The sequence below is a fragment of the Lepus europaeus genome, chromosome 9 (genome assembly GCF_033115175.1).
Source record: "Lepus europaeus isolate LE1 chromosome 9, mLepTim1.pri, whole genome shotgun sequence".
Classification (NCBI taxonomy): domain Eukaryota; kingdom Metazoa; phylum Chordata; class Mammalia; order Lagomorpha; family Leporidae; genus Lepus; species Lepus europaeus.
The window spans coordinates 26,161,179-26,175,962 of NC_084835.1; the positions used below are offsets into that span (position 1 = coordinate 26,161,179).

The following is a 14,784-nucleotide window of genomic DNA, read 5'->3' on the forward strand; positions in this document are numbered from 1 at the left end:
GGCCATTGAACACCTGTGCCTTCTGTCTCTGAGCACTTTCCCACCTTCTCATGTGGCCCCTCCCTCCGTCCCTGTCAAGTCCCTGCTCTCCCTCTCCACGAAGCCTTCCCTGACCTTGTTAACAAACCTCGCAGCCCACACTGGGGCCGCCCTAGCCTGTACGCCACCTGTTTTCCCTTGTAGCTGTAGAACTGATTGTTTTTACTGCTACCACCACCCCAATTTCTTCATGGCTTGTTGTACAGGCCTTCCTCGTCTGCTGGAAGGCCAGTGTCCCGAAGGCAGGGATCTTCTGTCGGTACCCCCAGGGCCCAGTGGTGTCCAGCACCTAGTAGGTGCTCAGTGCTTGCTCAGTCTGTGGGTCCCCCACACCCAGCAGCTTCTAAGCGGGCACAGAGAGGGAGTCTCTGGGCAAAGGAAAGAAACAGGGTTTGTGCAGGGAGGAGGCAGGGCGTTACATCTGCCACCCTGCTCCTCCAAGGCCTGCCTCCTGGGGATGCCAGGTGCCCAGTTGGCTCAGGAGCATGGGAGCCATGGCGCTGTCTCCCTGCCTAGGTAGGGACCAGTGTTGGGGACAGGCAAGAACAAGGCTGCTCCGGGTCTTGCGAGGGTCCCTGCTCTTCTCTCTACAACCCCAGGGACTTCAGCAGGGCCCCAGAAAGGCTCTGGGCAGGACTGGCATTGTGGGTCAAGCCGCTGCTGGTGAAGCCAGCATCCCATGTAAGAAGGTATGTTTGAATCTCAGCTGCTCAACTTCTGATCCAGTTTCCTGCCAATGCACCTGGGAAAGCAGCAGATGATGGCCCAGGTACTTGGGTCCCTGCCACTCACAGGGGAGACCTGGATAGATATCCTGGCTCCTGGGTTTGCCTTGGTCCAGCCCTAGCTGTTGTAGCCATTTGGGATGGAATATCTGTGTCTCCCATACTTTGTCTTTCAAATAAATTACTAAATTTTTAAAAAAGATTTTTATTTATTTGGGAGGTAGTGTTAGAGAGAGAAAGGCCTTCTGGGGCTGGCACTGTGGTATGGCAGGTGAAGCTGCCACCTATAGTGCTGGAATCCCAAAGGGGCGCCAGTTCAAGTCCTGGCTGCTCCACTTCTGATCCATCTCTGCTATGGCCTGGGAAAGCAGTAGAAAATGGCCCAAGTCCTTGGGCCCCTGTACCCACGTAGAAGACCCGGAAGAAGCTCCTGGCTCCTGGCTTCAAATCGGTGCATCCTGGGCTGTTGCAGCTATCTGGGGAGTGAACCAGTGGATGAAAGACCTCTCTCCCTCTCTCTCTCCTTGCGCCTCTGTCTCTCTGTAACTCTGCCTTTCAAATAAATAAAAATAAATAAATCTTAAAAAAAAAACAAACCAAGATAGTTGCTTGGCGTAAACAGAATAGCTTAAACAATTAAAAAAAAAAGGGGGGGGGGAGTGTCTTGGGCCACCCTCCTCTGCTTTCCCAGGCCAGAAGCAGAGAGCTGGATCAGAAGAGGAGCAGCTGGGACCAGACCAGTGCCCACTCGGGAGAGGGCCTCCCCTCACTGCCCCTGGGGAACCCCAAGCCAGAGGGAGACTTCCTCAGGCCGCCGACCACCCACCTCAAGCAGCCGACCACCCACCTCAAGCAGCCACGCTCCTGAGGGCAGCTGAGCAGGTCGCTGGGGCAGGCCAATGTCCTAGAGACACAAGCTCAGCACACGCCAAACAGGAGACACCGAGACGCTGGTGTCCACACACCGGCCTCCACCCCGGGTGCCAGCTGAATGGAGTCCCCTCAGGGGCCCCCCACCTGTCCTGGGGGCCTGCTAGTGTCTCCTTCTGCAGTAATGGCTCTCGGCCAGGATGATGGCCGGGAAGATCTTGAGACAGGCAGGGGAGGTGGGGAGAATGCGTGTAAACACCAGTGTCCCTTAGAATGAGGGCGCTGTGGCCACAGCAGCATCAGGTCTGAGCAGGTCTCTCTGGCTCTGAAGATGGACAGGGAGCTGCCAGCAGCCGGACGAGTCTGCGACGCGGACTGCCCCGAGAAGCATCCCGCGCTGCCTGTCCCACAACGGTAAGGAATAAGCTCACGTTTTCTTTATGCCTCTGAGTGTGAGACAGCGCATCGCAGCAGCTGCGGGGGGCTGCGTGCCCCGAAGGGCCCACGCCCTCTGCCACACCCGGCCGTCCCCTCCTGTGCTGGCAGAGGGCATGGTGTGTGTACAGTGCTGCCCGTTCCCAAGGCCAGAGGTGGTCGCTCAGAGCCAGACACAGGTCTTGATTTAAAAATATTTTATTCTTTAGAAAATAACAGCATTCAACCACCCTGCCCTGCAGTGACCCCTGCCCCAGCCCCAGCGGACCCCAGCCCCCATCTGTTCCCTGGAGCTGGCTGGCCAGACAGGGCCCCTAAACACCTTGGGCACACAGGTGAGAGGCAAGGTCAGGGATGGAGAGGGGTCACAAAAACGCCAGCCCGGCGGCCCCCGGCCCGTCCACGCCACAGGGAGCCATCCCTGGACGCCAGGCTGGGAAGGAGGGAGGAGGCGGGCAGCCGCACAGTCCACACACACCGGCCCCGGCCCCAGCCAGCGCCCTAGCTGTCGTCCCCGTTCTCACCGGGGCCGCGGATGAGGCGCTTGTGGCCCCGTTTGCCCCCAGGGCCCTTGGGTTTGGCGAAGGCGGGCTTGAAGGCCTGCTGCTTGGGGTGCACCTCGTCGTAGAGGAACTCGGCCGTCAGCTCGGCCCCGTCGCCAATCTCGATCTGCATGGAGCGGGGTAGGGGTCACCCCCACGGCAGTGGCCCTGTTACCACCCTCGGCAACCCCCAACCCCCACCTTTGAAGGAACCCCAGTGATCGCTCACACCCTGACCCAGAATCCCCTGCCAGACCCTGCCCCCAGGAATGCCCCTCCCACCAGGAACCCAGATACTGGGCCCGTGCCTGCCTGAGACTCCCGGCAGGAGAGGACTCGGCAGCAAGCCCAAGCAGCCTTAGGCCATGCAGGTGACCTCGGGCGCCCCATGTGACCAGCATGGCAGCAGTGAGTCCTGCTCCGCTGGGGACTCCATGGGGAAGTCGGGGTGGCAGGGCCCTGGGGCCAGGTACCCACCTTCTTGGAGATCTGCAGCTGGAAGTCTTGCTCTACGGAGTCCAGGAGGCGGCTCTTGCAGCTGGAGTAGAGCATGCGCTCCTTAATGCTGCACTTGTACCCCGGCATGGAGTAGATGAACACTGCGGGGGGCGGGGAGGGACGGCGAGGTGAGCCCGTGCCCCACAGCAGCACACCCGGCGAGACCCGGTCCTGCCACTGCCCAGCAGCGGCCACTCACCCACAGACTCCAGGGGGTCACCCTCATGGGTATGCTTGTAGAGAAAGAAGTGGTAGCGGGCAGAGTCCCGGGGCACGCGCGAGGGCAGCTGGGCCACGTCTGTGGGCTCCGTGTGCACCAACTCTATGGTCTCCCGCTCTAAGTCCAGCTTCTGCCGTGGGGGAGGGGAAGGGAAGTGTGAGGGCACCCGGAGGGGGAAGGCCCAGGCCCACCTGCCTCCAGCGGGCCTGGCCAGAGGGCAAGGCTGCTGGTTCCATCTCCTGGCCAGCCAGCCCCGGGTGGCCAGCCTGCCCTGGGAAGCCCTCTTCAGAGGCCGCCCCTGGGCCCAGCCCCAATGCTGCGCCTCTGAAGGCTCTTGGAGAGACACTCTCCCAGCAAGGGCGGCGGAGGGGATGGCGCGGAGGGTCTCAACGTCTGGGAGGCAGTGTCGTGGAAGGGAAGACTCATTCTGCAGAAAGCGGGCAGCCCCAGGCTCAGCACCCAGCGAGCACTGGAGATGCGGCTCAGGATGCCCACGTCCCACACCGGAGTGCCGGAGTCTGAATCCCAGCGCCGGCTCCTGACTCCAGCCCCCTGCCAATGGAGACCCCGGGAGGCAGCTGTGATGGGTCAAGTGACTGGGTTCCTGCCACCCACATGGGATACGTGGGTTGGGTTTTCGGCCCCTGCTGGGGGCTGCTGCAGACACCTGGGGAGTGGGCTGGCAATTCTTTGTCTCTCTCTACTCCCCAAATACTTTTAAATTAACAACAACAAAAAGCCTGGGGAAGGAGGTGGTCAAGGGGTCTTCGGAGAGGCTGGGTCAGGAAAGGGCTGGGGACTGAGGGGTGTGGCGACCCCAGGGGCCTGAGGAGAGGCCCGGGGACACAAAGCAGGAACACGGGGGTGGGAAGCCACCGCTTGGGCAGTGGCTTCCATGAACTGCAGGGGATCTGAGGCAGCCAGGCCACGGGCTTGTGGGAGCAGGGGCTGCAAGCACAATCGCACAGACACGTAAGGAGGAGGGGTGGGGATGGTGTGCTCCACTAGCGTGTGCCAGGGCAGGAGTGGCACCCACCAGCTGGATATAGTTGATGGTCTTCTCTCTGAGCTGCTGGATCGCCCGCTGGGCCTCGGGCTGCAGGGGGAAGGCGAGGCCCTGCAGGGTCTGCCGCTTGCTTTCCACGCTGATCTCTGTCTTCACCTGGGGGCACAGGGAGGTGAGGGAGGCCCTCGCCACAGAAGCGGGGTTCAGCCACCCAGGAAGCAGCGGTTTCGGGGGTGCACCCACCTCATTGATACGGATCTGCTGCAGCTCCCTCTCCGCTGAGGTCAGTGGGGCAGGTGCCGCACAGGACGACAGGTGCTTCTGGTACCCAGCCAAGGAGAGGTCATCCTGTTGGGTTGGATGGGGATGCAGACGCACAGACGGGCACCTCAGGGTGCAGCTCCGGGACTCCCCAGCCCCTCCCAGCTCGGCCCCCAGCCTGGGACCCCACACAACATGTGGCCTGACGGGCTACCTTCACGGTCCCAAAGAGCTCATCCTTGATGTGGCCGCCTCCAAACTCCTTTTTCACTGTGGCCCGTGTGGCTGCATACAGCATCTTCAGCCGCACCTGAAGGGCAGGGGCCAAACCTTGAGACCCCTCTGGACAGGGCTGCCTCTTGGAATGATCATCACACTGTGCCCACATCCCCAGCAGAGGGCGCAGCACCAAAGTGGGACACCACAGAGTGGCTCCCGCCAGCAGGGGGAGCCCTTGCCCAGCCCAGCCACAGAGACTCCAGCAGCCAGGCTGGGCCCCAGCAGGACTCAGGAACCCCAGGCTCCAAGCACAGGGGCCTCTGGTAGCTGTGCCCCCGGCTCCTAGCACAGGGACCGGACCTGACATGGCTTGCCTCAGCTCACCAGTGGCAAGCCAGGTACCTCCCCATAAGCCACCCCCGCCTCCCCAGGACTCCTCCAATGGCCCTGAGCCTGGAGCTGAGCAGGGGTCCCCAGGACTCACAGGGGAATTATCAGGCGACCAGGCGAGGAAGAGCCACTCGAAGCCCTGAGCATTGTGCGAGTCGAGGCGGTACAGCAGGTAGCAGGGCTGCTGGGCGTCCAGCAGCGGCAGCACGGCCCGGTCATAGTCCTGGTCCCAGCGGCCCACTGGCTCCCGCGAGGCACCCAGCACGAGCTGCTCTGGGGACAGAGGCGGGGTGAGCCAAAGTGCAGCCACCTGCCACCTTCACCTCTGACGGTGGACTCTGCTCCGGCTGTGCTTCCACGCTGCCTCGGACCCGCTGGCCACCCACCCCACCTGCCCCGGAGCCCCCAACTCCCCAAGGTATGAAGCTGTGTGAGTGAGTGAGCGAGCGTGCGGGTGGGGAATGAGTCAGGGCACAAAGCTGCCAGCAAGAGGTCACGCCAGGCACACATGCGTGCACACGCACAGATCACCCAACACACACGGCCACATGAAGAAACCCCATACCACGTGCCCGGAGCCACCAACAACACAGCGTCCGTTCAGGGTGTTCACTCTCCCCTTACCCTGCCAGCACAGCCACTCGGTGTCCAGGCCCCGGTGCCACCTCCCCCTGCAGCCTGGGGCCCTGGAACCCCAGCATGCCCCTCTCGGGACAAATGTGCAGAGGCCTGCGGGAGCAGCCAGGTCTCCTGCCAGACACCAGGCACACAGGGACCCTGCTGCCAGCTGCAGGCCCCTCCCTCAAAGCCACCAAACAAAAGCAGCCTACTTCTTAATGCCTGGCTCACGCAGAAGGGCTGAATGGGCTCCCGGCTGGGCACACACTGGACCTATGAGACTACACCTGTGGCTGGGACCAAAGGTGGACACCTAACACCACCCCTTGGTGTGCAAAGGCCTCACTAGGGAAAAACTGGGCCAGAGGGGGCCGTCTCCACCTGACCAGTCACCTCTCTCTGGCCTCGGCCTCCTCCCAAACACAGCCAGCACCAGGGCTGGAACGCCCACCGCCCGGCACACCCACCTCGGTGACGCGGATCACCTGCTGAGTGGGCCCCAGCGGCACTGTCAGCTTTGTCTAACTGGCTGTTCACAGTTCCAATCCGGGAAGTTTTACGTAAGAAGTGGAATTCACAGCTTCTCCGGAAGACAGGCGCTCTGGTCACGCTGGGGCCACTCGGTTGGAGACGGGCAGTGGGTGCCCGTCACGGGGCCCGGGCACTCCCAGCTACTCAGCGGCTGTCATGCAGAGCTGGGGAAGCGCCCACTGGGGAAACCTGCTGCTGCCAGTGTGTGGGGGAAGTCTGGTCCAGGAGACCACAGGGAGGGCGAGGCCTGGGGCCAGCAGTGCGACTGCTGCTTGGGGGGAGGGGCAGCTGTGGCCTGCGACCACAGCTTGACCTACCCCACAGACCCCCGCCCAGCCACTGCGGGCGTCTGATTTTGAAGACACTTAGACGGAGCCCAGCCCAGCTGTCTGCGCCCCTAAAGCCTGCGAGGCTGGGCTCAGGGCCGACCTCACTCTGAGCCACCTCCGTGTGTGAACAGTGAGCTGTGCCCACTGCAGCACGGTGCCCGAGGAGGACTGGAGGGAATGCGGGGGCCCAGCGCACCCCCAGTCTCACAGTCTGTACCTCCAGGGACAGTGCTTGGCTTGGAGGGAAGGGGAAGGAGCCCTCCGCGCCACCTCAAGCACAGGCAGGTTCTCGTTCTCAAACCCTCCCCACTTCAGCTTCAGCTCCAGCCCCTGCAGGCCCAGCACTGCCCCCATAAGCCCTCCAGGCCCTTGGGTCCAGGCCAAGGCCAAGTCCCGCCTGGAACGCCCCTCCTGCCCTCCGAATGAGCTGGGTGAGTCCCTTCTCCCCGCCATGGGGGTCCTTCACAAGGAAAGGATTTCAGCAACTCCTGAGTCTCCCCATGACCGACAGCCAGGCCAGGCCAGGCCTGTGGCCATAAACAAATCAGGAGGTGCAGCAGCCACACGGGGCAGTGCTAGGATCACACACGCCTGCCCCCAGCCCGGCCCGGCCCAGCATCCGAGGAGGCCCATCTCAATTCCCAGCCTCTAGAGAGCCCCACAGGACCCTGGGACCAGACCCTGTCTGCTGCCCCAACCTCTGTTTCATGCCCACCTCTCACACTCCCTGGGGGGAGGGGCCCTCTTCCCTAGTGACGTCACCCCTACTCCCAAGGAGGCCAGAGCTTACACTCACCTCCCTTCCCACCCGCCACCGTGCCCCAACCTGTGCCCTGGCCCATAGGGGCACTCACCGTCCTCAATGACGACTTTGATGAGCCGGACAGAGCCGGCCCGTGCCTTGGCAAAGAATTCCTTCAGCTCCTCTGTGGCTATAAGAACAAGAAACATGGCGGGGGTTGAGCAGAGAGTAGGCAGGGATGTACTGAGGGCCTGCTCTGTCCCGCAGGGGCTGGCGGCCGAGCTGGGAAGTGGGTTAAATACAGGCCCCCATGTGACTGGGAACCTGAGACGGCCCCCGAACACAAGCTCCCAAATTTAGCCAGCAGAAGTGGCAGGCGGGTGGCCTGCTGGCTGGGATAGGTCTGCCGACGGGGTGGAGCAGGCGCGCACGGGACAGCCCACTGGAAGATGGGGCAGGCTGTGGGATAGGCGGGCCAGTCTGAGGGCACAGCTTCCACCTGTCCCCTGCCCCCATGAGGGCCCAGCAGTGGGCTGGCCTGGGACACATTCAGCACTGTCACATCCACAGGAAGAGACCCACCCCACCCCCACTGTGCCTAGAGCACTACAGCCACCCCCACACAGGTACCACCGCTGCCAACTCGCACTCGGTCCAGGAGGTGTGAAGGCAACACCTGCCACGTGGACAGGACACGGAGGAGCACATACGAGGACACTCAGCTGGGCAAACATCGATAGACACACACGTTCCGAGATGCAAACGCTACACACAGACGTGGTCCCCAGGCAACCGCGGAGCTGGGCTGAGACAGGTGTGTAGGCAAGAGGATGTGCAAAGCATACACAGAAACACACACACGCACACCCAGCCCGCGACAGGGTTGGGGGGGGGGGGGCTTGGACCACTCGGGCAGCAGGGCCAGCTTCCAAGAAAAGGACTCCATCTTGGTCCTTGGGCTGAGCAGCTGGGAGTGAGAGCCAGCAAGGGAGCAAGGACCCCCAGGCAGAGGTGAGGCTCGGGCGTGGGAAGTCCCAAACCTGCTGCTGGATGGGGAGACCAGGGCCATGTGGACAGGGCCCCACTTGGGTCCCTGGGTGAACAGGCCCGGGCCGCCGTGACCTTGAGGCGGCCCAGGGATCAAGAGAATTCAGCAGGGACACAGCTGGAGGGCTTAGGTCAGAAAATATTTATAGGGCCTGGAGTGGGCAGCTCAGGGGCGGGCAGGGGCGGGGTGGGGGTGCCTTAGGAAAACAAACTCATGTCCTCAGGTGCTCCCCTCACAGAGTGACCCTGAGCCTGAGCCCGCCGGCTGAGTGCCACAGGCCTTTGGGGCTCCGGGTGGCACAGTGTGCACTTCCCATTGGCAGACATGTTGCTGGGGCCCCGGGTCTGGCCTCCGGGACCCCGAATGGCAACTTCACCTAGGAAACAGGGCTAAAGCGCTGAGCAGAAGTGGGAGAAGGTGCTCTGTGAAGGCCGCCCCTCTTAATAACAACTGATTTTCGCTGCTATGACGGCAGGAAGGGCTATGCCAAGAAGCTCCCCCAGAGAGAGGCAGACAGGCCCCTTCTAGTCTTACCTGGGCAAACTGACACCCCAGCAGGGGACGAGCCCTCGCTCTGCACACCCCCAAGGCCTCTCCATCCGCCATCAATAATCCAGAGGCCAGGCTGGGACACCGGAGCCTCTGTCATCAAAGATTCATGACCCACCCTCCACCTTGCCCACCCCACCCCTGACGCCAGTGAGCCTCGGGTTACAGGTCCCTGCCCTGCCCTGCGCTGCTCTGCGGTCAGTAGATCCACACCTATGGCCGGGACACGGCTGGCATATGGTTCTCCAAGGGGATCTCACCCACCACCACCTCCCCAGACCACACATGGGAAGGAGTGGGCCACTTGCAGACAGGGAGTGCTGGGGAACAGCCTGTCCTGTGCTGTCCAGGAAATGAGGCTGTGAGGCAAGGCGCTGGCCCCAGCACCTGTCAGCAGGCACGAGGCGAGGCGAACTTCCAGGATCGCCTCCCAGCTGAAGAAAGCAGCCAGGACCAGTCACCCCGGGTGGAAGGGGCAGTTCCCTCCTGTGGGGCTGAGTCACAGAGCTGGCCCCTCTTGTTCCTCCAGGAGAAGGATGACCCACCTGGCCCAGCTGGCCCTGACGCAGGCCCCTGCTCTCCCTGATGTTGTGTGGTAGGGGCGGGGCCCAGGCTTGGGCGGAGCCTGGGAAACCCTCTCTGACAGTCCAGCCACCAAGTGGCCACAACTGCAGGCCTAGGATTCGGGCGGTCAGGCGGGTCGATGGTGGTGGCCAGCACGGGCAGGGGATGTTCATGTGGTGCGAAGAGTGGCTGATGGCCAAACCACCAGGCTGTCTGAGCAAGCAGCCTGGTTCTTCCCTCACAGGCCAGTGAGAGATGGGGACACTGAGGCCCGTGCAGCATCAGGGCTCCTGGCCACTGCTTCCCACCCAGCCTTGTCCAAGGAAGAGGTCAGGCTCCAGGAGAAGCTGTACACGTGCTGTTCTGGGCTCCAAAAGCTTCCTAGGGATGAGGGGTGAGGGTAGACGCTGGCCGGAGCTATCCAGGGCCAGGACCCTCCCCGACAAGCCCCCTCTTTAGAAACTTCCCTGCTTCCAGCCTAGAGCTGAGACCTCTTAACCCTAGCAGAGGCAGACTCAGAAAATCCCAGAGCAAAAAGAGAAGGAGGTCAGAGGCCAAGGTCAGATTCACAACTCTCCCCATCCCACGGAGAGGATTCTGTCCCAGGGTTTCCCCAGCCCAGCCTGCAGGAGTGTGTGAGAGTCCTGGAAGGAGCAAAGGTCAAGAGCTTCCTACACACACACACACACACACACACGCCCACAAGTCCTGGACACATCCAGTACTCACAGCCACATAAGGTCCAGATGCACAGTGAGATGTGCCTGCATGGAGCACACACGCAGACACCCACAGCCATGTGCACGTGATGTCCAAGAGGGTCCCAGGCAGCCTACAGTGTCCAAACAGCCTGCATGTGCACAAGCAAGGCGAGCTCGCGCAGGCAGGACTGTACACAGAAGACCTGTACGTGCGTGTGCACCTACCCCCCAAAAAGAACACAAACACACAGCCGGGCACATCCACCCCCAGCCCGGCACACACACGCTTCCACGCCGGCTGCGCGCCACAAGCACTCCCACTCGCAGCCAAGCACATCCAGTCCCTACTCTCCCAGCTGTGCGCCCCCGGCGACCCGCGGCTGCAAAGGAGAACAGGAAGCTTCCCTCAGCTGATGCCCGGGGGGGAGGGAGGAGCTCAGAGCCGGGGAGGGGGGCGCAGCCGGGGGCCGCGACCCAAGCCCGCCCCGCGCCCTGCCCTCACCGTGGATGCCCGTCTGGTGCGCCATGGCTCGGCGCTGCGCTCCGCCCGCGCCGTCGGAGCCCTCCGCTCGGCCCTGACCCCGCTTCGCTGCCTGGACCGGGAGGAGGAGGTGGAGGAGGAGGAGGAGGAAGAGAAGGAGGAGGAAGATGTGGCCGCGGCAGCCGAGCCTCGCGCTGCTTCCCGGGCGGTGCCGCAGGACCCGCCCCCAGCGACGCCCCGCCCCCGACGGGCGAGGCCGGGAGGGGCGGGGGCTCGGGGCTGCGCGTGCGCGCAGCCTGCGCCTGGGTCTGGGCGGGCTTGGGGCTGGGTCAGCTGCGTGTGCGTGCGCGTGCACGCGCCTCTGTGGCGAGGAAGTGGTGTGCGTGGGCGTCGGCGGGTAACGGCCGCGCGTGCTGAGCCCGCTGTGTTGGGTGCGGGGGTGCATCCGTGTGTGGGCGCCCAGAGCCTGTGCACCAGACCAGGGGGGTTAGATCAGGGCTGGATCCGCGCGGACATGGTTGTGACCGGGAAAAGTGGATGCGTGCACGTGCCTGTGTGCGTCCGGAGGCCATCCCTTCCCCGGACCACGTTTCCTGGCCCCTCGCAGGATGTAGGGTGCGGGGGCCCCCCGGGCCGGCCAAGCGGGCAGGCCTCTCACAGTGGGAACCCAACCTGACCTGCCACCGGGCTGCCAGAGCTGGAACAGTGCCGGTGGTGAGAGCCCTTCGCAGAGAACGAGGGGCTGCAAGGAGGCGACTTGTGGCGGTTTCCTGGAGGGCAGAAGGGAACGGCCTGGCCTAGCAGAGGGAAAAGAGGGAACCGCGTGTCCACAGGCTCGGAGGTTGAAGGCGCCCAGAGCCCGGTGCCTGAGGAACCTCCCAACTCTGAATGCGCGGCCGTCTCCGTTCCCAACGCTCTTGGCCCTGGTGGCGCCATGCCTGCCCGCAGGCATCAACGTAGTCTGGCGTCCAGGCCACTGCTGCTACGTCAGGATGACCCCCGTTGCTCCAGAGCCTGTCCAGGGCCTTGGATTAGGAAGACTGAGAAAAGGCCATGTTTTGGGCCTGGAGTTGCACAGACATGAGGATGGCGCTGGCGGCCTGCTTGGTGTCCGGCTGCAGCTTCAGCGCCCTGTTCTCTGTCCCCCAGGGCAGCACTGGGGCTGGTCCGAGTCCCAGCTGCTCTGCTTCATGTCCAGCTTCGTGCCAAACTGCCTGGGAAGGCAGCAGGTGGTGACCCAAGCACTTGAGTCTCTGCCACCCATGTGAGAGACCCAGATGTTGTTCTGAGCTCCTGGACAGGTCCAGGTACTGCATTTGGGGAGTGAACCAGCAGAGGGAGGATCTCTCTCTCTCCCTCAGTGTCACTCTGCCTTTCAAATTAATAATTAATCTTTAAAAAAAATAAGAAAAATGAAATCTGGGGAAGTCCTGTTGGTTAGCAGCCCTCATCCCCTTCATCTGTGTCTCAGACCCCAGTGATGAGGATTTGAGTCCAGACCTGCCCCACTTCAGATCCTGGGATGGGTCAAGCCAGGAGCAGGCAAGCAGCACAGCAGTTGAGCCGCCACTCGGACAGCCACACCTCATGTCAGAGTGCCTAGTTTGAGTCCTAGCTGCTCTGGTTCCATCCAGCGTCCTGCTAATGTGCACCCTGGGAGGCAGCAGTGATGGCTCCAGCACTGGGTCCCTGCCACCTTTGTTGGAGACCCAGATTGAATTCTGGGCTCCTGGTTTTGGCCTGGCACAGCCCTGGCTGTTGCAGGAATTTAGGGAATGAGACAGTGAATGGTAGCAATCTCGCTCTCTTAACGGTCTCTGTTTCTGTGTGTGTCTCAGCCTTTCAAATAAAATGAAAGAAAACAACAATACCAAAACAGACTCCGCTTCCGGCTACGATCTTGTTTCAGGCAGAAAGGTGAGAAAGCTGCCTGCACCCAGCTCTTCAAATGAGTCAGGGCTGAGCAGAGTACCCGGGGCTGACAGCTGCCTCTACCTTCTGATGTTTCTCAACACAGAGTCAGCCCTTGAGATGATTATAACATTGTTTTTGCAGGTCAGAGTTAAATGTTTGAAAAGTAATCTACTGGCTGGCACCGTGGCTTAACAGGCTAATCCTCCGCCTTGCGGCGCCATCACGGCACACCGGGTTCTAGTCCCGGTTGGGGCGCCGGATTCTATCCCGGTTGCCACTCTTCCAGGCCAGCTCTCTGCTGTGGCCCAGGAGTGCAGTGGAGGATGGCCCAAGTCCTTGAGCCCTGCACCCCATGGGAGACCAGGATAAGCACCTGGCTCCTGCCTTCAGATCAGCGTGGTGTGCTCGCCGCAGCGGCCATTGGAGGGTGAACCAACGGCAAAAGGAAGACCTTTCTCTCTGTCTCTCTCTCTCACTATCCACTCTGCCTGTCCAAAAAAAAAAAAAAGTAATCTACTGAAGAAACAAAGGGAGCAGTTTGTAGAATCTTGGAGTGGAGGAAGCCTTCTGAGTATGTCACCAAAGCCAGACAACATGACAGACAAGATCAGGAGCAGGTTTGGGCCTAGAGGTTGAGACCCTGGTTGGGACTCCCACACCCATATCAGAGTGCCAGGGTTTGAGTCCTGGCCCCGAGTCCTGATCCCACCTTCCTGAGAATGCACACCCGGGAGGCAGCAGGTGATGCCTCAAGTGGTTGGGTCTCCATCACCCATGTGGGAGACCAGGATTGAGTTCCTGGCTCCTGGCTCCTGGCTCCCACCTCCAGGCTTTCACCGGTCCCAGACCCAGCCATTGGGAATATCTGGGGAGTGAGTCAACACATGGGAGCTCTTTCTTTCTCTGTCTCTTAAGTAATTTAAATAAATAAAAGAGGAATACATTCATTTTACATTAAAAAATATATATGATAAAATACACCATTATAGCCAAAACACAAGCAATTAACTTGTTATTAACCACATACTTACAACTAGTTTCAAAGTAAAGAACTAATGTCCTTTAGTATGTAGATTTCATAAATCAAATAAAGAAATTGATGTGGTAGGTTCAGATTAAGCTACTACTTAGTTCTCTCTCATCCTATACTGGGGCACCTGGTTCGAGTCCCAGTTACTCTCTTTTTTTTTTTTTTTTTTTTTTTTAATTTTTGACAGGCAGAGTGGACAGTGAGAGAGAGACAGAGAGAAAGGTCTTCCTTTTGCCGTTGGTTCACCCTCCAATGGCCGCCGCGCTGATCCGATGGCAGGAGCCAGGTGCTTCTCCTGGTCTCCCATGGGGTGCAGAGCCCAAACACTTGGGCCATCCTCCACTGCACTCCCTGGCCACAGCAGAGAGCTGGCCTGGAAGAGGGGCAACCGGGACAGGATCGGTGCCCCGACCGGGACTAGAACCCGGTGTGCCGGCGCCGCAAGGCGGAGGATTAGCCTGTTGAGCCACGGCGCCGGCCCAGTTACTCTGTTTCTAACCCAGCTTCTTGCTAATGTATACCCTGGGAGGCAGCAGATGATGGCATAAGTACTTGGGTACCCTGCTACCCATTGTGGGAGACCCAGCTTTGGAGTTCCAGGCTCCTGGCTTTGGCCTTGCCCAGCCTTGGCTGTTGCAGGCATTTGGAGAGTGAACTAACAGTGGAAGACCTCTCTGTCTCTGCCTCTCCCTATCACTTTGCCTTCTTTTTTGGACAGGCAGAGTGGACAGTGAGAGAGAGAGACAAAGAGAAAGGTCTTCCTTTGCCGTTGGTTCACCCTCCAATGGCCGCTGCAGCCGGCATACTGCACTGATCCGAAGCCAGGAGGCAGGTGCTTCTCCTGGTCTCCCATGCGGGTGCAGGGCCCAAGTACTTGGGCCATCCTCCACTGCCTTCCCGGGCCACAGCAGAGAGCTGGCCTGGAAGAGGGGCAACCGGGACTAGAACCCGGGGTGCCAGCGCCACAGGCGGAGGATTAGCCTAGTGAGCCGTGGCACCGGCCTACTTTGCCTTTCAAATACATAGAAATAGATAAATTTTAAGAAAAAGGCTAATGGCCCAGAAGAAAAGT

At 61.0% G+C, this 14,784-nt stretch overlaps 1 protein-coding gene across 2 annotated transcripts; it reads right to left on the reverse strand.

The window, feature by feature from the left end:
• Positions 1–2,290: 2,290 nt before the first annotated feature.
• Positions 2,291–10,983, reverse strand: TWF2 (twinfilin actin binding protein 2). 2 transcript variants are annotated; one of them, XM_062201022.1, is made up of 9 exons: positions 10,790–10,983; positions 7,538–7,615; positions 5,300–5,478; positions 4,811–4,906; positions 4,579–4,683; positions 4,366–4,491; positions 3,309–3,459; positions 3,089–3,210; positions 2,291–2,738 (listed from the first exon to the last, which is right to left on the reverse strand). In XM_062201022.1, exons 1-9 carry the CDS (start codon positions 10,812–10,814, stop codon positions 2,571–2,573), a joined length of 1,050 nt encoding a protein of 349 aa, XP_062057006.1. In that variant the 5' UTR covers positions 10,815–10,983; the 3' UTR covers positions 2,291–2,570. The 2 variants fall into 2 exon arrangements, with proteins under 2 accessions (XP_062057006.1, XP_062057005.1); XM_062201021.1 differs by lacking the exon at positions 10,790–10,983 and adding an exon at positions 10,316–10,400.
• Positions 10,984–14,784: the final 3,801 nt, after the last annotated feature.

Excerpts from the sequence above, each read along its gene's own strand:
- TWF2 (XM_062201021.1), bottom strand. The coding sequence starts at position 10,385 with ATGGCTGTGGGTGTCTGCGTGTGTGCTCCATGCAGGCACATCTCACTG. Across the intron at positions 7,616-10,315 it reads CATCTGGACCTTATGTGGCT|CCACAGAGGAGCTGAAGGAA; the intron begins GTGAGTACTGGA and ends TTGTTCTTATAG. Across the intron at positions 3,211-3,308 it reads TGACCCCCTGGAGTCTGTGG|TGTTCATCTACTCCATGCCG; the intron begins GTGAGTGGCCGC and ends CGCCCCCCGCAG.